At 49.9% G+C, this 20,309-nt stretch overlaps 3 protein-coding genes across 4 annotated transcripts; 1 reads left to right on the top strand and 2 right to left on the bottom strand.

Moving 5' to 3' along the window:
* Positions 1–2,062: 2,062 nt before the first annotated feature.
* LOC147235925 (uncharacterized) lies at positions 2,063–5,416 on the bottom strand. Of its 2 annotated transcripts, XM_086144297.1 has the most exons (10): positions 5,285–5,416; positions 4,711–4,963; positions 4,450–4,634; positions 4,163–4,378; positions 3,662–3,965; positions 3,466–3,590; positions 3,158–3,397; positions 2,902–3,063; positions 2,740–2,829; positions 2,063–2,671 (listed from the first exon to the last, which is right to left on the bottom strand). In XM_086144297.1, the coding sequence occupies exons 2-10, from the start codon at positions 4,928–4,930 to the stop codon at positions 2,519–2,521; spliced, it is 1,695 nt and encodes a 564-aa protein (XP_086000423.1). In that variant the 5' UTR covers positions 4,931–4,963; positions 5,285–5,416; the 3' UTR covers positions 2,063–2,518. The 2 variants fall into 2 exon arrangements, with proteins under 2 accessions (XP_086000423.1, XP_086000425.1); XM_086144299.1 differs by lacking the exon at positions 5,285–5,416 and having other exon boundaries at positions 4,721–4,834.
* A 1,692-nt stretch (positions 5,417–7,108) lies between these two features.
* LOC147235924 (uncharacterized) lies at positions 7,109–9,579 on the top strand. The gene is made up of 7 exons (XM_086144300.1): positions 7,109–7,205; positions 7,290–7,420; positions 7,981–8,077; positions 8,303–8,654; positions 8,729–8,854; positions 8,936–9,075; positions 9,158–9,579. Exons 1-7 carry the CDS (start codon positions 7,194–7,196, stop codon positions 9,368–9,370), a joined length of 1,071 nt encoding a protein of 356 aa, XP_086000426.1. The 5' UTR covers positions 7,109–7,193; the 3' UTR covers positions 9,371–9,579.
* A 789-nt stretch (positions 9,580–10,368) lies between these two features.
* ace2 (angiotensin I converting enzyme 2) lies at positions 10,369–18,410 on the bottom strand. Its single transcript, XM_086140043.1, has 18 exons — positions 18,222–18,410; positions 17,979–18,137; positions 17,806–17,899; positions 16,537–16,680; positions 15,129–15,244; positions 14,944–15,049; positions 14,484–14,581; positions 14,209–14,381; positions 13,545–13,771; positions 12,567–12,711; positions 12,385–12,483; positions 11,897–12,019; positions 11,620–11,798; positions 11,332–11,390; positions 11,163–11,260; positions 10,952–11,068; positions 10,555–10,749; positions 10,369–10,471 (listed from the first exon to the last, which is right to left on the bottom strand). Exons 1-18 carry the CDS (start codon positions 18,408–18,410, stop codon positions 10,369–10,371), a joined length of 2,424 nt encoding a protein of 807 aa, XP_085996169.1.
* Between the last annotated feature and the right edge of the window lie 1,899 nt (positions 18,411–20,309).

The raw sequence follows: 20,309 nt of genomic DNA, 5'->3' as shown, positions 1-20,309 counted from the left end.
TGTTTGTTTGCACACCTCACCAGCATCTCACAGCTGGCATACATGTCTTACGGCACTCAAACATACTTCTCTGCCACTCCAGACTTCTTCATACAATACCATTGTTAATAATGTAAGATAAGTAATAATTCAGATTTTTGATGTGATAATGAAATAATGACATGTTAATAATGTGAGATAATAATATTAGCAATAATTCAGATCAGCACTTAAAAGGACACTTCAATTCAAGACTCCATGGTTACAGTCCCCGGGAGTCATGTGGTCCCCAGGTCACGGATTCAAAGGGGAACATCTGGGCGCCGGGGTTAAAGCGAAGTTTCCCGCTGCGGGCCGCTGGCGGTCCATTCATGCAGCTGCGTCGGGTCATGTGTCACAGGAGTGTGTGCAAACACACCTGCTGGACGGCGTGCTGGGAGCGCCCGGAGGAGGGGCCGGTCCGCCGGGTCAAATAGGATCTCTGCGGGACGTCTGGCAACCCGAGGGCACGATCCGGGCGGGTCCATCTTCTTCCTCTCCTCATTTATTTGACCAAAAAGATAAAAAAACTCCAACTTGATAAATCACATGAGTGGAAAGAATGCGAGAAAATGGAAAAAAAAAAGAAAAATTAACATCAAATCATTTCAAGGCTCGACTTTTAAATCCAAGCGGACTTGTTTAGGATTTGTCGCCTTGAAGCTGTGATTATTTATAAAAGTAGTGTTTATTCATTTGAAGGTTTTCAGTCCGTCTGATGTGAATTTTGGGTTTCTTTACGTCCCTCTCTCTTCTCTCTTCTCTCTTGTCTGGAATCCCTGTCTCTGACGAAACAGGGATTCCAGTCTTTCATTATCTGGGAATTTTCCTCTGTGGTGTTTGCATCATTTCGTCTCCCTTGTGACACTCCGCCGGGTGACCACTGGACTGTCCACGTCCCTCGACTTTGACCGCCCACATTTTGAATTTGTGGTCTTGCGCTGCGCAACGGGCAGATAAGCTACGGTTTCAGCTTCCCCATATTTCACAATGAATCACTTTATGGGCGAGTTGGGGGGGGGGTTGCAAATGTGCAGTCATATTACACAAATATATAAATAGCGGCACTTTCACACACACAGACGCAAAGGTGTGTGTCAGAAATGAAAACCTCTGCATTCATTCATTCATGTTTTGTCCTGCATCTCAACACGAGGCCATGTGGAAACAAAAAACCATTCACTCTGATTGTCATATATATTCACGCGTCCTGACAATTCAGGGTCTGCATTGAACCCCCTGCAGGTGTTTGGACTTTGGGAGGAACCCAGAGATAAAAACCTACGCAGACAAGGGAGAGCCCTGTCGCCCCTGACTCTTAAAATGATCTTTAACAGATTGAACAGTTCCAGGATGGTGGGAAACTCTTTTTCTCTCCGGCCTTCTTTTTCTGTAAAGTGCCTCGTTGTCGCCCTCTAGTGGCCACAATAGGAACTGCATGAAATGTGAAGACATTGATTGGACAAACAGCCTTCTTCGGCTGATCCGTTGAGGTCACAATTTCATCTCACTTAAAATTAATTTAACAATATCACTGTGTTGCAATGATGCCGTCCTTGTCCTGCATGTCCTGGACTGGACACGTTAACCCTTTGGATCGGAGGACCGGTCCAAACCCCATCTCCGTCACTGATGGGGACGAGTACAAGTGCCTGGGTGCCATATAGACAATAAACTAGACTGGTATTAAAACACAAATGCAATATACAAAAAAGGTCAGAGCCGCCTGTTCTTTCTCAGGAGACTCAGGACTTTCAACGTTTGCAGAGCCATGCTGCGGATGTCTGACACGGCGGTTTCCAGTGTTATCTGAGACCAGCGAGGAGCACCACAGAACGCCATAGAAGCTTGCATGAGGCCGTCAAACTTTATAATCCCTCCCCTTTCTGCAAGAAGGAAACCCGACAGCAATAAAATCATGTTTCAAGTGAATGGATGTCATGTTAGAGCCTTCCAGCAAAAGGAATCACCAATTTCCTTCAGGGATTAAAAGGGTTCAATTCTATTCTATTGATTTAAAAGACGTCACACACTGAAAACACACTCTCCGGCCAGCCAAACTATTTTCTTTGAATATTTGAACAAGTATTTTCAATTAATACTGAATTTAGAAACTTCTTTTTTTTTTCCTTTTTTTCAATTGTGTATGGATGATTACATATGATACATATAATGCATACATATAATACAATATAATGTTGGTACATTTTTATGATCATTAATAATGTTAAAGTTGAAATAAAATACCCCAAAATATTTAAATTGCAATTTTCATTTAGTTCAATTGACATGATACCTAGTTGGCCTACATCAACAGATTAAACACTTTTTAAATTTTAAATTTCACATTTAAAAATTAAATAAGAAATAACTGCCCGCCCCTGCCGTGACGTGAGTACTTTAAGAGAAGAAGAACGCAGTCGCAGCAGGTGCATCATGTCTTTTTTTTCTTTCCCTCGCTGTTTTCCTCCAAACTGCTATCCAAAACGTTGGCGGCGTCTCACAGCCACAGCAGGCCCTGCATCTGCCGAACGTACTCCTCCGCTCTGGATTTCCCGGAATCCCCCGCGACCGCCTCGCCTCGCAGGATGTCGCCGGCGATCCTGGCGCTGGCGGCCTGTCCGCCCGCCAGGTTGATGGCGTGGGGTCCCACCTATCACACACACGGCCGTGAACGGACGCTCTCCTAGCAGGTCACGGTAGCGCGCGGCGAAGCCGTACCTGGAGGGCGGCGTATTGGCCCATCAGGTAGACGGGGCAGCCCTCCGCCCAACGCAGGCTCTCCGAGACGCACGGCAGGCCGTCGATCGCCTCGGCGGGATCAATCGTAGCCCGTCATTGATTCAAATCTTGTTCAAGTAGACTCGGAGGGGCGCGGCTCACCTGGATGGGGAACTCCCTCATCACCTCGGAGAGCAGCGGGTCCTGTCTGACGTCCAGCTTGCAGCCGGTGGCGAGCCAGATGGCGTCGCCGGCCCAGCGGTCGCCCGAGCTGAGGGAGAGGCTCCAGGCCTGGCTCCGGTAGCACCACCTGGCCTCCGTCACCTGGAAGAGTGAGAGCTAGCGTACCACGGCACGGCGCGCTTCCCCTTCCCCCTCGCCTGGCCGTGATGTCACTTCCTGTGGAGTGCGGGGTCACCTGGCAGTACGTCTTCACGTCCACTCGGCCTTCGGAAATAAACGGCCGCAGGTGGATGTACGCCTCCGGGGTGACGGCCCCTCCCTTCCGGGCCTGGCGGATCATGGCGAGGCGTTTGTGAAGGCTCCGCTCGCCGTAGAACTGCCTCAGGTAGGCGCGGCCGTCCATCTTGACGCCGTGCTCCACGTGGGAGTAGCGCCCCACCAGGGTCTCCACGTCGCCCACGTCGAACTGCTTCAGCTGCGGGACGGGCGAAGACGTGAGGAACGTGAGGCCGAAGGTCATCGCGGCGTGCTAAAGAACCGCACCTGGAGGTGCTTCCTCATGACCCAGGTCACGTGACTGGCGCCGCGCTGCAGGGCGATGGCGACCACGTGGGCGCTGGTGAGACCTCCGCCCACCACCATCACTCTCTGGCCTGCAGAACACACATCTAAACACACACACGAGGAATTTATCCGGCGTCCGCGTGGCGTTCATATCCCTCACAGGAAGTCGGCTAACCTTCGGCGGGGGAAGTCCCGCCCCCCTGGTTCTCACGCTTGGGGTGCATGAGCTGCACGGTGTGCCGCAGACGCTCCTCCGGGTAGCTCTCCGCGATGTCGCTCACCCACGGCGGGACGTTGGCCATCTGCGCCCGTGTCGGACCGGTCGCCATGACGACCCGACGGGCCCGCAGGACCGAGCCGTCGGCGAGACACACGTCGAAGTGCTTCGCCCGCCTCCCGGCGCCGGCGTCTCGGCTCACGGGCCGGACGAGCGTCGCCGTGCCCTTCACCAGCAGCCGGTCCAGTCCGTGTCTCCTCACCTGGAGGATTCACCCGGTCACCTTCTCAGACGAACATCTCCTCGTCTGCTCGCCGGAACCACCTCGACCTTTACTGACCTGAAGCTTCATGCGGGTTTTTTTTTTTTTTCCCAAAACGCTCACGCTACGTTAGCATGCCGGCACGCCAGGTGAGTTATTGTGACGGAGGATTTTCAGGCGAGGCGCCGCCGTTGGACCTGATCTCTGAAGAAGTCCACGCTCAGCCGGGTTCCCGGCAGGCTGAGGGCCGGGCTCTTCTTCACCGTGGAGGAGACGGGCAGGCGCTTCCTCTCCTTCCTGCCCAGGCGCGTGTCGCTGAAGAAGGCGTTTTCGTCCAGGATGTACGCCCGCTCCGGGAGGCCGTGAAGCTCGGCGCCGCGGCCGTGCTCCCGGACAAACTCCTGCAGAGCTCTCTGTGGAGGAGCGCACGCCGCAAGGTGAAACCGAAAAAGCCGCGAGCTTTCGGGCGCCGTGGCGTGGGTACCTTGTTGCGAGCGTCCGTGTGCACCAGCGCGTGCGAGCGCAGGTGTGGGATCTCCAGAGCCGTGAACTGACTCTCCCACAGAGCCGCCCACTTCCCGTAGGAATCGACCACGGCGAGGCTGAGCGGCGGCCCGGCGGCGCCCGCGGACATCGTGGACCTCGTCGGTTTCTCCTCCGGCGTCCCGCCTGCGTTGAACGTTCTGGATTTCAACCTGAGGTGGCGAAACGGGATCCCAGATGGAGCGAGTGAAGGCAAACGTACCCTTCGTTACCTTCCTCTTCGTCCTCCTCCTACAGGTGTTTTGGCGTTTGGACGTCTCCGGGTCGGGACTGGACGGACACAAGGGTGAGTCCTGTCCGGGGTTCGGGTCCGGCTCCCGGTCCTGGTCCTGGTCCTGGTCCAGGTCGGGGCGGGTTAGCAGGCTAGCCAGGGTCAAGGCGTGAGGCCCCGCCCCGATGATCAACACATCCAGGATCTCCATCGGCACCCGTCCTGGGAGATCACACCTACAAAACTAACCCAACGCAGTGAGTGATTTAATAAAACAAGATACTTCAAAAACTACTTGATAATAATTTTAAAATTCGTGAAAAAAAAGAGAAGAGTATATTCAGAGAGAGGAGTTGAGGAGCGTCAGGAAAACAAATAGCGATGATAACAAGTGGACAGGAAGTTTCATAAGAAAAGGTTTATAAAGTTTCACCCCAAAAATTCACAGATGGAATTTAAACACATCTAATGACAATTAATCAATGGGGATTTCTCTCCTTTAGCATCAAAACCCAGAAGCTCAAATACCGTGTGTCTGTTAGCTCGTGGCGTTAGCGACCCTTACCCTACGGAAAGGTCAACCGGATCCGCCGCGGGAGTCGGGCTGTGGAGCGCACGTGGCCCGCGCACGACCTGGAAATTGCTGGACGGGAGTTCCGTGTGGCGGCGCCGGCGTGTGACGGAGGAGGAGACCCGGAGTTCTGCGAGAGGAACGCGAGGCCGGCGTAACTCGACCCGCCCTGCCGAATACAGATTTAGCCGGACTTTGCTGGCCTGTCAGGGGAACGCTGGAAATAGCATGTATGTGTGTGTGTGTGTGTGTGTGTGTGTGTGTTTTCCCGATGTGACGCGTGATGATGAAGAAGAGTCGTCACGGTGGTCGGCTGGTGTTTTGGTTCTCGGAGAAACCCGGAGAACCCGCCGGAACGTGAAACGTGACACTAAAAGCGGTGGAACCCGGCAAGAACGGAGTAGAACCGGGAACATGACGGTTCAGAGCTGACCTCGCGAAAAGAGGCGGGGCTTAACTGGCACCTGTCACCTGTCAATCACAGGGTCCACATGGACAGCCAAGCATTCGTCCTCTCATTCATATCTCCAGACAATTAAAGGTCTTCAGTGAAGATAGAGAGAACCCAGGCAGGAGAACATGGAGGGAACCTAGACAGGAGAACATGGAGGGGATCCAGGTAGAAGAACCTGGAGGGAACAGAGAAAGAAGAACATGGAGGGAACCTAAAAGGGGGAACTTGGGAAGAACTAAGGCAGGAGAACATGGAAAGGACTCAGGTAGGAGAACCTGAAAGGTAGACATGCAGGAGAACATGGAGAGAACCTCGGTAGGAGATTATGGAAAGAATCGAACACTCCACGATGTGCGACGGCCCCAGGACATGGTGTTGTTACTGGTTCAATACAACACACACACACACACACACACACACACACACACACACACAGCCAGCGCAGCAAAACATTTACGAGCGTGTGGGACCACATGGCGTGGACTTCCGCTGCTCTTCAGGCCGTCCATGGGAGAGAAGTTGCGCGTCTCCACTTCCCATGTTCTTGGTGGTCATTTCCTCTTCCACCCCGCTATCACCTGCTGGAGGGCGTGGACGTTCACCGGCACCAGCACGCACCGGCTGCTTTGCTCAGAAAAATCATAAATAAAAAATAAGGAAGTAGCAGTCTTGTCAACAATGTTGAATGTGTGTGTGTGTGTGTATGTGTGTGTGTGGCTGCTTTGTGGACTTCATTGATCTTCCTCCTCCTTTTTTTCTTCTTCTTTAACTTGTTGCTTTGTATTTTTTTGCTGATTTTATTTTTTTTTAACCAATTTAATTGTTTTTATTTTTATCGTTTCTTTTAAATCTGTATTTTGTCTATATGTGAGTCTCTGTTTGATGTCAATGAGTGTCGAGTAAGGCGCCTTAGATAAAGTTTATTATTTCTTTTCGTCTCCAAACGGATGTTTTTAACCTTCTTGCCGTCACTTCCTGAAGCCTGTTTTTATTTGCGAGGGTAAAATAAAAAAAACAACAAAAAAAAACACGCCATTTTTTAAACCGTGTAATTGGAAAAGCAAAACTAGCCATTAATTTAGCGTCGTTTACGACCAGATTGCATTCTGGGCCTAAACTGGACGCCGTGGAAGTGCAAGGTGAAGGCCAGGCGTCTTGGAACAAGAAGAAGGCAGCGCTTGTTAACATGTCTGCATTTGTAAAATAAAGTGTTTTTCTAAGGGAAAAAAAAAAACCTTCTTCTCCTATGCTGTAAGTTCTCCTTTCGGACCACTTTCATCAGATCCATCCAGCCTAATTCCTCCTCTGACATCACTTCCCTTCCCCGGCTCCGGTTGAACTCCCCGTATACTGCTACTTCCTCTTTGTTGGAAGCAGAAGCAAAACACGCCGAGGGTTTAAAAGTCTGCGGCGTCCCTGCCGTGGAATCCAGTCTCCGACACCGGCGCCATGGAGCCTAACGTGGGTGACCTACACCTCCGAATGTTGTTTTTTTTTGTTCTTTTTTACGCTTATTTTTTTTATAAAATTCTAACCTCTTTTCAGGAATCTCTGGCCAAAGGAAGCGTGTTCATCGTTCACACGGTCCAGGAGGGGAAGCACCAGTACCAGGTGAAAAGTGTTACCAAGGGCCGGAACAGAGTAGGAGGAGGGGGCGGGGACAAGCCGTTTGTCAGGTGAGGGGCGACGAAATTACGAAATTATAAAATACAACACATCTCCTGACCTGTTTTCATTTAAAGGAGTGTAATGGCAAGAGGGCGTTTTTTTATATCGCAGGAAAAATGAATACCTCGTTATTACACGTTAATAACAGATTAATAACAGCTGTATGACTAGATAATAACACATATGTGATTTTGACTCTTTTTCGGACGAGGAGGTGACGTCACGCCAGTCAAACCGTTTACAAAATGAATGACTGTAAGGTGTTAGTATGGTTCCGTGGGCACGCTGACTTGTATGCTTGCCACTTTGTGCGGTGAGCACTTGGAGTTCCAGCAGAAAAAGGAAGTGGGAACTCCCCCGTGAAAAACAAACCAAAAAAAAACAAGGGTGAAATCTCGACTTTCTCAGGGCCAAAAAGTCTGGAAATCTGTGTGCGCGTAGAGTACACTTCCTACTTCACGCTGACTCACTCTTTCACTCAAAAAGATTGGACGAAAGACGCTTTGACCCATGATGGATCACGGGTTTGCCGATCCGCCGCCGCTGACGGTCTCTCCTCTCCGGACAGGAAGGGAGACAAGCTGCTGCGGATAAACGACATGGACCTGCAGGGCTTCACACCGGAGGAGCTGGCGGGGCAGCTGGCCAAGGCGAGCCCCAAGCTGGTGCGTCCCAGATATGAAATATTTTCAGTCTGCATTACTATGTAATAACTGTGTAATTACGCTGCTATTACTACTGTTATTACCACCACTATGATTAATGGCAGAAAGATGATTGCTGAACAGGAGGTAGCAGGTCAGGGACGCTGTAGTTGTAGTTGTATTTGCACCAGGAGTCAGCTGGTAGCGCGTCCGACAAGCTGAGCTGTCGATCTCCCCGGCTCTCAGACGGTGCACAAGTCGGAGTGGGAGCAGGTCTCCGAAGACCGGCGGCCCTCGGGGGCGGACGCGTTTCAACCCGTCGACAAGAAGGTCACCCGGCTGAAGTTCAGCATGGAGATGGTGCAGGAGGGAGGTGAGAAGATAGATGAGGACGGGGTGACGGGGGAGGACGTTTGCCAGAGTGACGAGGAGGACCGACCGGATCGGGGGCTGCTGGTGGTCACCATGACAAAGACCAGCGTCTCCGTGGTGAGAGGAAGGGGCTGCGACCCTTCGGGCCACTGCGAGGGCTGCGGCGGGACCTGGTGCACCTACGACGACGTGGTGCTGGTGTCAGAATCCAGCTCGGTGAAGCTCGGTGAGCGAAGCCACCCGACTGCTTGGCATCTTTCATCTCACTCACGCCGAGTCTAATCCGCAATTCGCCTGAAGTCTCCAGAGGCGGCGCCAGCTTCAGACACCTGAAGACGCTCAACACGCCGATAGAACATTTGGCCACCAACCTGTACCTGCGAGGCATCTGCTCACAGAGCATCCCCTTCATCTCATCCAATTCAGGTAGGCTTCTCCGCTCCCCCGCCCCCAAAAGGAGCCTTCGGTCCCCCTGGCCCGGCTCCAGTTGTGTTCTTCTGTGCGCAGAGGAGATGACCATCTACTACTACAAGGCCACCAACCCGGACCACTCCTTCCAGGGCCTGCCGGTGGTCCTGAACTTCACCGGCTCCGACTGCTTCCTCCGGTGCTGCACCAACGGCGGGAAGGTGGTGCTCCGAGTGGAGGTACCGAGCAAGGGGGCTCGAGTCGTCCGCCGGCCGACCCCCGAACCCGAGGGTCTCCTGACCGGTTGTCCTTCTTCCGCAGACGTGCGAGAGGCACAGGCTGAGGGATATCTCCAAGAGCGATGAGACCATGCTGGCCTTCCTCTTCTACATGGAGTCCAGCATGTCCAGTCACCGCAAGTTCGAGTCGGCCCTGCACCGCGGCTGGTTCATCCAGGTAGACAACACCGAGTCGGTGGATATGGCGACCCCCAAGGAGGATCAGGACCCTTTTCTCTTCATCATCCAGCCGTGACAGGAAGTCAGTTTAAGGGGCGGGGTACGTCCTACCGGACGCCCAGGTGCCAAAGTCTGCTATTGCAGAGCTGCGTAGTTATGTATCATAAAACAATATCTAATTTAAAAATGTACTGCACGTTTGTGAGGGCTACACAAACATGAAGGTGTATTTGAATTCCTTTCTAGTGATGTGACTTTCTGTAATAAAGCGAAGTGTCAACAACACAGCTCGTCAGCTTTAATCAAATGTTCACGACAGCGTCGAAGCAATACAAAGATTTGGCCCAACGAGTACTTGCATGCGGCATCGAATTCCAAGCGGTGGTCGGAGCCTCCGACGTGACCCGTGATCCGCCCAGAAGCTCCACCCAAACACAAGTATTTACACAAATCTCCCTCCGAACCGTGAGCTAGCCGTCCACCACTGGCGCTGATCTCCACTAATCGTTAAATTAAATATAATATGTACATGTTAAACTACGCCGGTGGGCGTTTCGCTGCATGTCCCACGAGTGGTACATGTTTTAAAAAGTCAGATACGTAATCGTCGGGAAGTGAGAGCGTCCGAACTGGTTTCTAGATGTGTATTTTTTTATAAACCCAACAAAGCCCGGCGAAAAAAAAACCGAGATGTGGCGATGGGACGAGTGGTACAGGATAACTCCCGCAATCGTGTTGCCCTGTTCAGTATTTGGGTTGTTGATTTTGTTTTTTTTAAATGAGGTTATCCTGTAAGGAAGCCAAAGCCCCCCGGCCTCCTGACTCTCGCACCTTGGGCCGACCATTGGACGGTTTCATTGCCGTCGGGTCTCCCCAGGGGGAAATAGTAGGACTTGGGGCTGAACCCTGTCGATGAAATTGATAAATAGAGCCCAAAATATTGTTTTTCTACATAAATCGATGTGAAGAAGAGCAAATCGCTGGGATTAAGTATCGGCATCAACAAATGTCTCAGTGCCCAAAATAGCAAGGAAGGTAAATATGTACAGGCGTCAAGGCACAGCCTTCTCTGACTCAGAAACCGGTCTGCTCATCAGGGTTGTCCTCGAAGCCTCTGTTGACGTGCCCGTCGCCGTTCATGTCGTAAGGGTTTTCCATCGCCGGCTTTTCGGACTTCCTGCGAGGTCGGAAAGAACACGGGTCGTCTCCCGGCTCTGCTGAGGGTTCTGGAGATGTAAGAGGCTTGGGAATCCCACTTACTTCTTGCGATCTCGAACGCCAGAGATGATGAGGTAGGAACCCAGCAGCACCACAAGTCCCATCACCACCCCGAACACCACCAGCCACACCTCTACTGGCTGTTCTACGGGTGGCGCGAGAGTCGCCCGGATGCCCTCGAACTCCAGCGTCTTGTCGTCCAGTTGGAAGGCGTTGTTGATTCGGCCCCGGGACAACCTGGAATTAAGGGTACGGATAAAGAGTACATGTTCAGGTACGCTCCTGAGTCCACCCATCTCAATTTAATTCATCCGTCTCAAGAGAGGTCCAGGATACGGACTGAACCATCTACTGCCTCGGCAGGGGCGGGTATCGGACGGACTTTTTCTAAGTATCTTCTATGGTACGGCGTGACGCCTGCGGGTAGACCCCGGCTCACCGTATGGCAGCTTCCAGATCCGCTTTAGGGATGTACTTGTAGGGGTTTCTGGGGTCGGTCGCCACGATGTAGAAGGAGATTCTGGCTCTTTCCTTGTAGGCCAGGATGTTCTCTGAACTGACGATGCAACCAGATGGGGAGGTCATAAAGCAAAACTGCAGCCAGGAAAGAAATCTCAATTGCCAGAGTGAGTTGACTGGACGGTACTAACGTGAAGTGGAGGGTCTTGTTCTCCTGGCTGTAGTACTCTCTCAAAGCATACGCAATGCTGGCCTTGAACAGATACATCTCGTTGGCGTCCCATGAATACTGAGAAACATCACGGCCGATTAGTACCCACGTCGCAAGTTCATGGCAAGATGTAAGACACCTTAACTTACAGCTTTGTCGCCCATTGCTGCCTTCAAACTCAACCTCACTTTGATGGAGTCCTTAGAAACTGTGTAGGAGTCAAAAACCAGAGTAAGTCAGTGTTGGTGAGCTGATAAACTGCACCCTGCTGTTTGCAGCCGCCTAAATATAACTTGAAAAACTTGCCGATGAGGATACCCAGGTTGAGGATCCAAAGAATACTTTGACATTTTGGGGAACAAACATTTGTCTCCGTTGTCTCCCAAAGCAAAGACGAGGGGATCCATCCCATTGTACCTTTGCCTCTCTGCACTCACATGAATCTATTGCTTCTCTCCAGCCCACTGGGTTGTTGTTTTTCGCGTTCTCCTTCTGCAGCCACACGTAGAGCTTTTCGAAATACTCCAACAGCGGGCCGGCGTTCATCCTGGTGTCCCCGGATATTGTCTCCAGAGCCCGGGTCCAGGACTGGGATCTTCCAAGCTTCAACATGTTCCTGACAGAGACACGGACGGCAGTGAGGGAAAGTGACCAGGGTGGCAAACCAGACAGACCAGCAGAGGAGATGAGTGAAGTTCTGGGCTCAGCTCGTACAAGAGTTTGGTCCCCGCTTCCTTGGAGTTTGTGATGTCACAGGTGGACAAGGGCCCTTTGTAGTTGGCCGCCGTACAGAGTGCCTTGTGGAACTGAAACTGGTAGATGGTCCGCGTAAAGTACCTGCAGTCACGACAGAATCGTCACCAAAGAGATAAAGACACGGGTGAGCGAGGAGGCGGGATCGGGTCGCTCAGTTCATTCTTGGACCCGGTATCAACCTAACAAGCTCAAATTGACTACTTGTAGCTTTGGAAGGGACAAATCTGGAAGGCGTCCGTCCCAGACGCAGGGGTTGCCTGCACTCAAAGATGTCATAGTGCTGTTGCCATGCAACCAATAGGAAGTGCTGAACATGTTGTCAACTATTGGCTCATTATACTAGTAGGTGAGTCACCAAGATAAAAAGGCCTACAACACATCTCAGAAACTCCTTCCTTTTGTTTCCAAGTTAAAGAGCCTGTTGATCTCGGTTTTCTGTGAGTTACCTGATAAAGGAATAGTCGCTGGACACGTGGAACAGAGCCGGGGGGTCGCAGTAGGTCTCATCACGGGGCATCGGCTCCACCACCCCGACATATTTCCTCCTGTCAGACAAAAAGGAAAATAATCAATATCCCTGGAAAGTAGTCGGGGAGAAAAAGTTCTGTCGGTAAGAAGCGTCGCCTACTTCATCTCCCACCAGGTGTCCATCCATCTGTTCTCGCTGATGTTTCCTGCAAAGACCTGCCACCTCCAGTCCTCCAGCATGTAGGTGAACGGCAGCGTGGCCACGATGGTAAGTGCCTGTTTCAGCAGGAAGTTGATCTCCGTTTCTGCGGGGGGAGCGAGACGTCGTCGATACAGGCCAAAGCAGGACCAGAAGAAGGTCAGCAGGTCGTCTCAGGTGTAAGTTAACGCTTGGCCTTCTTCACTTCAATTGTGAGGCTCTCGATTTCTATTGTCCATTACAGGCTGGGCTACGCTTACTTCCTGGACCCCCTGCGTTGCGAGGATGCTAAATCGAGATGTTGTGAGTTGTGCCCCGATCGAGCACACGCAGTCGTGGAGGTTCGGGGGTGGAGCCAATCCCAGCTATCAATGGGCGAGAGGCGGAGTTTAACCTGACCAGCGAGTTGCCAATCACATGGCTGGGTTTAGAGATATCCAACTACCGTAATTTCCGGACTCGTGAGCGCACCTCAATATAAGCCGCGCCGGCTAGCAGATCGCTATCTCGGGCTTCCTCCTGCGCACTAAAACCGTCAAAGTCGTCTTCTTCGGTGTCGGAGTTGAACGGACTCAGAATTTCTCGGTCATTTCATCGGTCCGATGTGACGAGGATAAATGTTTTAGCGGTGTGAAGCTCGTTAGCCCCCCCGCAAAAAAATGTCCGCAGTGTTGTTTACGTGAAAAAAGTTCTCGCCTATAGTCCGGAAATTACGGTATTTACTCTCTCATTCCCATCTATGGACAACTTTGGATCTTCACTGAACCTACCGACTGTTTTTGGACTGCGGGAGGGATACGGAGAAACCGGACAGAACCCATGCAAAAGAACTTGGCGAGACCATAATCAGACCCAAAGCCTTCTTGCTGGGAAGCAACAGCCTCAACCACTGAGCTGCTAGCTACCATTCGGAGGAGCGCGTGACGCCCACGGCCGTACCGTTGTCGTAAACAAAGTCTTTTGCCAGGAGTTTCAGGTTCTTCAGGTGTTCTGGTGTGGCAGCTGAGAGGGACATGATCTCTCCGACGGCTTCATGGAAGCCCTCATTGGCTCCGTCCCTAAGGGGGTAGTTGAGGTTGCGGTACGCCATCTGGTACTGGTTGTGGCCCATCTCGTGGTGCGCGGTCAGGAAGTTGTCCATGTTGACCTTGGTGCACATCTTGATCCTGTGAGCCAATAGAAGGCCGGGGTTATATCGAGGGATTGAACTGCAGATTGATAAGATAAGGGGCGCTGACAGAACAGCCTATCAGGGCGGAATAAAGTTGTGCTCGCATATTTAGTCGCACTTTACAACCGGTCGCTACACTAAACCAAGTTGTGTGTTATCTTCGTTCCTCGTCGGAAAACAATGACTAAGATTGATAAACACAGATGTCCCGGTGATCTGACATTTATGGACATCTTTATGGCGACTGATCGGCAGATGAGACTCAATGTGTCACACGCAGAAACACACACTCAGCATGACGCATCATCTAGGAGATAAATAATCTTGAAGTTTAGATCAAGCTGAAGTCGGATTAAGATCCATTCGAGTTGCCCGGTCGTATCTCTCTCGATGACCGTCAACTCTGTTTGAGTCTGAAACCTTCGGACAGACCTGTAGTCCTTTCTGTTCCCCATGTCCCAGGCCGTGGGGTGGCAAACCACCTGGGTTCCGTCGGTGGGCTTAACCAGCATGGAATCGTTCCAGAAGTTTTCAAACATTTTGGGCAGGCCCACGGACACGAAGAACGCCTCGGCTTCCTTGAACAGCCGAATCTCCGTCCAGCCCTGAAATTTGAGTTCACGCCGTATACGTCTCAGTTCAAATCATAAAAGCCCGGACTGCGGTGTTGCGTTCGAGACGGTTATTCATTTTCAGAGCGGCCTTACCTGCTCCACCATGGCATTGCTGACATCGATTTGGGGCTTGCTCGGGTAGGGGGTGGTCAAGGGGTACAGGTTGGTCCAGAATCTCCCCCACATATCACCTGACATATCACCGCAAATGACAACGTTTAACTCAGGCATGTCCAAAGTCCGGCCCGCGGGACTTTGAGTGATTTGTTAAGTGTCCAAGTGTTAAGACATGAAAAGTATGCCGTTTGCAATTAAGCATTTCATGAAATTGTTAATTTGCAGTAATGGTTCAAAGAACGGTCACACATTTTCACCTCCCCGTATATGGCCCTCTTTGCAAAAAAGTTTGGACACCCCTGGTTTAGCTCTTTCACGTCACAAAGACCACACCATCCGGGTCCACAGCGAATCAAAGTGTAGCTTAATCTTGACTGCGCGAGGAGAAACCATCCGACGGTCTGAATACCGGATGTTTTCCCTCAAGGACACGTACCCAGGAGGTGAGCCGGCAGGGGTCCCTCCGGGTCGATGTGCGATCCGTAGACCTGTGTCAGCCTCGCCCTGACGTAGGCATGCAGCTCCTTGTACAGGGGCAGGATCTGCGGAGAACGGCGGAGTGCACTTTGTCAGGGGCGACTCGGCGGCGAGGCGAGACGCTCGGCCCGTACGGCAACGCACCTCCTTGTAGATGGCGTGGACGTCGGCCATCAGCTGATCCGCGGTGTAGTTGAAGGGGCCCTCCTCGTCCACCGTCTGGTAGTTGTGTCTCCAGTAATCCCCGTAATCTTTGAACCCTAAACATCAGAGGGAATCCTCAGCAGGTTGGCCTGATGCTAAGCTAAAGGCTATCGGCCTACTCGGATCCTTCGCTCTGACCGTGTTAAAAATTGCATTTCAGCAAACGTACTCGAAGTCCACAAAGTGAAGATGCTGATTTTATCGATGACAAAGGTCTGCAGTGAAGTACTTTACTCTCGTGGGGCAAAATAATTTCTGGATTATTGAGCGCGCCTGAGTATAAGTCGCACCGGCTAAAAATAAACAAAATAAATATATGTGTACATATATAGGTCATACTTGTCTATAAGCCACCGGTGTCCATGTTTGAACATGAGATATTTGCACAGAATTTTTTTTTTTTTTACTTTTAAATACATATCAGTAACATCAACATGACTTGGAAATGCTCTTTTTCCTGCAGTGTTCAAAGCGTGTGAAAAAAGAAGCGGCTTATAGTCTGGAAATTATGGACTTGTATACTTTTTTGGGACAAATAGTATTTACATAGTATTTACAAAGTAAACAAACACGCTTGCAAGTACTGAAGTACAAGTACAAGTGTGACAATAAGACTTCAGAGTAAAACTGGAAGTACAGTGGCCCCTTAAGATATGAATCAATTGATACACAAATTTTTTAAATATAAAGCAATTTTTATCCTTGAAATAGGAAAAGAAATTCATGCTCCTCGAAGAACGTCTCGCAGCTTCCAGCATCCCTCGGCTAGATCAATTCTTAAAGAAAAAAACATTTTCTAGCGGCAGTGATTCAGAGGAAAATGAATAAAAAAATAAATAGAAAACAGTGAAGAAAACTACAATTCAGTTAATCTTATTCAATAATCATCATAAATTAATTGCAATGTTAATTTCCTTGTAAGTGCACATTTCTGGCTCAGCTTCTACGTTCGAAGCCTTGTTACCACTCGCCAACATCTGCAGTCGTCTGTGTCCCTTACATTATTAATATCCTTCTTTTTCAGGGGTTTTCTAGATTAATATTCTTATTTTGTGTTTTTTTTTGGGGGGGGGATGTCGGGACAAATTTTTTTTCCGCCATTTTAAATAGGGAAAAAAAATCATTTATGAACCCACTTCCGTAAGGAATTAAATTCCTATGTAAAGGGACCAATATTCATTGCTTTCCAGTGTTATAAGTTAATACTGGCAGTCGATAAGCTTTGCACCGGTGCTTCGATAAAGATCTGCCGGAGCTCCAAAAAACAACGCGCCGTTGCCTTCGCGGCCTGAGGTGATAGGTCACATGACGCAGGCCCCGCCCCCTCGCCGCCCGCCCGCCCCCTCACCGTTCAGCCGGGACGCCTCGTTCTTCAGAACCACATAGTCTTCGTACAGAGGCCTCATCCTCTTCCCCACCTCGCGCCTCCAGCCCTCCCACACGTGCAGCCGCTCCTCGTAGTCCAGGCTGGTGGACATCACGTGTTCAAGGCCTGCAGGCGCAGGGAATACACACACACACACACACACACACACACACACACACACACACACGCACATAAGCATATAAAAACTCTAAATATGTACAATAACACACACAGGTGTCCACAAATGAAGCGTGTGAGTGTAAAGATACATCGATACATCTACTTTACGTGTATGATAATAGTATGTACAACATACATAAATACTTCGGTGTGTGTGTGTGTGTTTGTGTGTAGACTCATATATGCATGTGTGTCCATTGATAAACATGTCTATATACATAAATACATTTGTATGTGTGTATGGATACATATTCTCTAGGTGTATAAATAGGTACATGTCAACGTACAGAAATTGGCAGGAGTTTGTGTGTGTGTGTGTGTGTGTGTAGAGAGACTTGTACTCTATGTGTATAATACGTACATATCTCTATACAACTAATTCGTGTGTGTGTGTGTGTGTGTGAAGATGCAAATACTACATAAGTAGATGCATAGATAGATACATGTGTCATAAACATGTGTGTGTGTGTGTGTGTGCATACTCTATGTATATACTCACTGTGTATATATACACGTCTGCATACATAAATATGCATGTGTGTGTGTGTTTGTGTTTATAGATGCATGTAACAGATGAATATGTGTACATAAATGTTTATTGTACATATGTCTACAAACATAGATAGGTGGAGAGTGTATGTGTGTGTGCGAGTGTGTTTAGATACATAAACTCTGTGTAAAAATAAATAAATAATACATCAATACATAAATGTGTGTGTGTGTGTATAGATGCATCTATTTTATGTGGATAGTAGATACATATGTCTACATACATAAATACGTGTGTGTGTGTGTGTGTATAGATGGGTGTGCTAATTGTGTATAACACTTCTACAGGAATTGGCGTGAGTGTGTATGTGTGTGTGTATAGACATATATGCTATATGTGCATGAATAGATACACATCTACATAAATGACTATGTGTGTGTGTTTACAGATGCATGTATCCCACTTGGCTGGCATGATTTTTCTCCCCGTGTGTGTGTGTTTTGATAAAGCCCCCGGCCTGCTCAGCAGCCGCGCGTTAATGATAAACAGCGCTTTGCGTCCGCGCTCGCCGCCGGCCGTACCTGGCTCCAAAGTCTGGCATTTGCTGGGGTCGCCCGGGGAGCACACGGTCGCCGTACTGTAGATCGTACTCATATCGCTCATGATCTGGTCCAACTGCAAATAACGAAAGACGCGGAAATAAGTCGGGGTTCTGCCGACGGACGGGAAGTCCTCGGGCCGGAAAGGGCCTTACGTGCTCGGCCTTCTCCGGGGAGAGGGCGCCGGCGCCCTTGTCCTGCAGGGACACGAGCTGGATTTTGACTTGCCGATCCTTGATGTGGTCGATGTTAAACTTCTGGGATTCGGCCGACATGTTGGAGTAGAAGCTTCCCCAGACCTTCCCCTCCGCCGACTGACGGAGGAGAATTTCAGAAACACGGCGTTAGTCACCGCGGCGGCGGAACGACCTCCGCCGGCCGACGTTCAAGATACTCACCAGTTTGTCGGCGTTCTCCTGGGTGATGTTGATGTTGTAGGCCCACGACGCCAGCGAGTACTGGTACATGCGCTCGGTGGCCTGCACGTCGAACATCTCCAGGAACTGCTTCGCCTCGGCCTCCTCGTTTGAGCGCGCGCAAACGGCGCAGGACAGAAGCAGCAGCGTTGCTAGAACCCGGCCGGACATTCTGCCGCCTTCAGTCCAACCGCAGGCACAAAAACTGTCAGCGAAGTCGGGACGCAGGTGTAAGTATCCTCCGCCGTCGCCTTGGCCTTTGGACCGAGCCATAACGGAAGGCGTGTCCCGCGTTTTCAGCTCCTGATAGGATCTCGCGGCCCGAGCATCACCTCAGCAAGGAGGAGGCCTGAGTCCAAGCGCACAACCTTGGACGGGAGGGCGCTTTCGGCTCGGTTTCGACCGCAGACCTCGGCGCCGAGTGGTGAGGCGGGTCAGACGGGTCGGGGGATTTGCTCTCCGTTAAAATAAACCCAAAAAAAAGACTCAATTTCCAATTTCCAAGACAGCCAGTGTCTCAGATGAATCTCAAATGTGTCCGCACATTAGAGAGAGAGCAGGGTTTCTTTTTCTGCCCTATTCTGTAACTTTTGACGGTCCGACAAGCGACCCGGAAGTTTTTATCTCAAAGTGCTGGACTTGCATCGCGAGGCCCTAAATAGCGATAAGAGACCAGGTGAGAACAGGGTTTATTACCTGTATTTATTGCCGGCGGGTGAATATTAAAAGGCTCACTATCTGCTATAAACAGTGGTTATTGGAATTAAAAACATGCTCCAGCACAAAAACCGTCGCTCAGGCCACAGGAGGACAAACGTGCCGTTTTTGTTTTCTTTGTGCCAAAAATTCAGGAGGGAGAACTTGTTCCACGTCCTGACCACCGGGAAATTAATTTAGTCAAACAGCGCCCTCCTGTGGATGAATCTGGTACGGTTACATTCGTTCCAGAATTCGATTTAAAAAAAAAAAAGGGTATATAAAAAAAAAACTAATCATATGAGTATCATTGACTGCATTCATTTGTTTTGGACTCTTTTGCAACAAATCAGATGGATAAAACTTGATGAATGAAATTGATTTGTTTGGTTTTTTTGGGCAACAATTTTCCATTTTCAGTCATTCACACGTCATGCAACCATTCAGCCTCTCATTCACACGTCTGGACAACGTGGGGTCTCCGATGGGAAGAACCCGGAGAACCCGCAAGAAGGTTACCCCTTCCTCGTATATCACGTTAACTTTATGTTAAGTTTCTGTTTATCTTGTGCTTTCGGGGGTGTCAAGGGGTAACATTGTGCTGACTTGAAGGTACTATACATTCATATACCTCCTGAGAGAAAACAAACACTTCATGAAAAAGCAGCAAATCCTGATTACTATGGGATTAATGCTCAAAAAAAAAAAAAAAAAAAAAAAATCCACCTTTTCCCTCCATGGAGGGTGGGGGGTGCGAGGCCCCCGATAGGTTACTGTCAATCTGCCTCGCCTGGGATTTGCTGCACCAGCAACTTTCCTGCAGACTTGTCTGTATACACACTGAGCCTGGAGGCTACAGGCCGAACTGGGGTGAAAGAGACGGACAACAGCGTGGGGGCTTAGCGCCCGGGAAACCTGCGTTCAGCAAAATCTGTTCACGGGACATTGTTCCAGGACAGTGTGGTGTTCTGTTGTCAGGGAACTCTGTTGTCTTTTATTATGATCATCTTTGAGTTGGAGGTTCGGTGTGTGTGTGTGTGTGTGTGTGTGTGTGTGTGTGTGTGTGTGTGTGTGTGATGCTCTGCATTAAATCCACAGGTTCGTTCCTGTGACATTTGAGTTTGAAGGAAACACAGAATCTTCTAGGATTCTCTTTTTTGGTCATGTCTAAACTATAGTGATGACTGTCTTGGAGCTGACATCACACACATACACACACACACACACACACATAATAATTTATGAGCGTGAAACCCTCCCAAATAAAAGGATTTTTGATTGTTCTTTGAGGTTTTGAAAAGACAAAAGTAATGGGAGTACTTTTATTAAATCCCCCTTTGACTAAATGCTCTGAGTCCAATAAATCCTCTCATA

The sequence above is a fragment of the Fistularia commersonii genome, chromosome 3, assembly GCF_037954325.1.
Source record: "Fistularia commersonii isolate RoL2024-O1a breed Wild chromosome 3, RoL_Fcom_v1.0, whole genome shotgun sequence".
In the NCBI taxonomy this organism is placed as follows: domain Eukaryota; kingdom Metazoa; phylum Chordata; class Actinopteri; order Syngnathiformes; family Fistulariidae; genus Fistularia; species Fistularia commersonii.
The sequence above is the reverse complement of the archived record's forward strand: the minus strand, read 5'-3'. Positions and strand labels throughout refer to the sequence as shown.

What these genes read in the sequence shown, in the direction of transcription:
- ace2 (XM_086140043.1), bottom strand. Translation starts at nt 18,410, where the DNA reads ATGTCCGGCCGGGTTCTAGCAACGCTGCTGCTTCTGTCCTGCGCCGTT. An exon ending in CCCCGGAGAAGGCCGAGCAC is followed by an intron (nt 17,900 to 17,978) that starts GTAAGGCCCTTT and finishes CGTTATTTGCAG; the next exon opens with TTGGACCAGATCATGAGCGA. An exon ending in CAGCAATGGGCGACAAAGCT is followed by an intron (nt 11,261 to 11,331) that starts GTAAGTTAAGGT and finishes GATGTTTCTCAG; the next exon opens with TATTCATGGGACGCCAACGA.
- LOC147235924 (XM_086144300.1), top strand. An exon ending in GGGGACAAGCCGTTTGTCAG is followed by an intron (nt 7,421 to 7,980) that starts GTGAGGGGCGAC and finishes CTCTCCGGACAG; the next exon opens with GAAGGGAGACAAGCTGCTGC. An exon ending in AGGTGGTGCTCCGAGTGGAG is followed by an intron (nt 9,076 to 9,157) that starts GTACCGAGCAAG and finishes CTTCTTCCGCAG; the next exon opens with ACGTGCGAGAGGCACAGGCT.
- LOC147235925 (XM_086144297.1), bottom strand. Translation starts at nt 4,930, where the DNA reads ATGGAGATCCTGGATGTGTTGATCATCGGGGCGGGGCCTCACGCCTTG. An exon ending in TGGACTTCTTCAGAGATCAG is followed by an intron (nt 3,966 to 4,162) that starts GTCCAACGGCGG and finishes TGAATCCTCCAG; the next exon opens with GTGAGGAGACACGGACTGGA. An exon ending in ACGTGAAGACGTACTGCCAG is followed by an intron (nt 3,064 to 3,157) that starts GTGACCCCGCAC and finishes TCACTCTTCCAG; the next exon opens with GTGACGGAGGCCAGGTGGTG.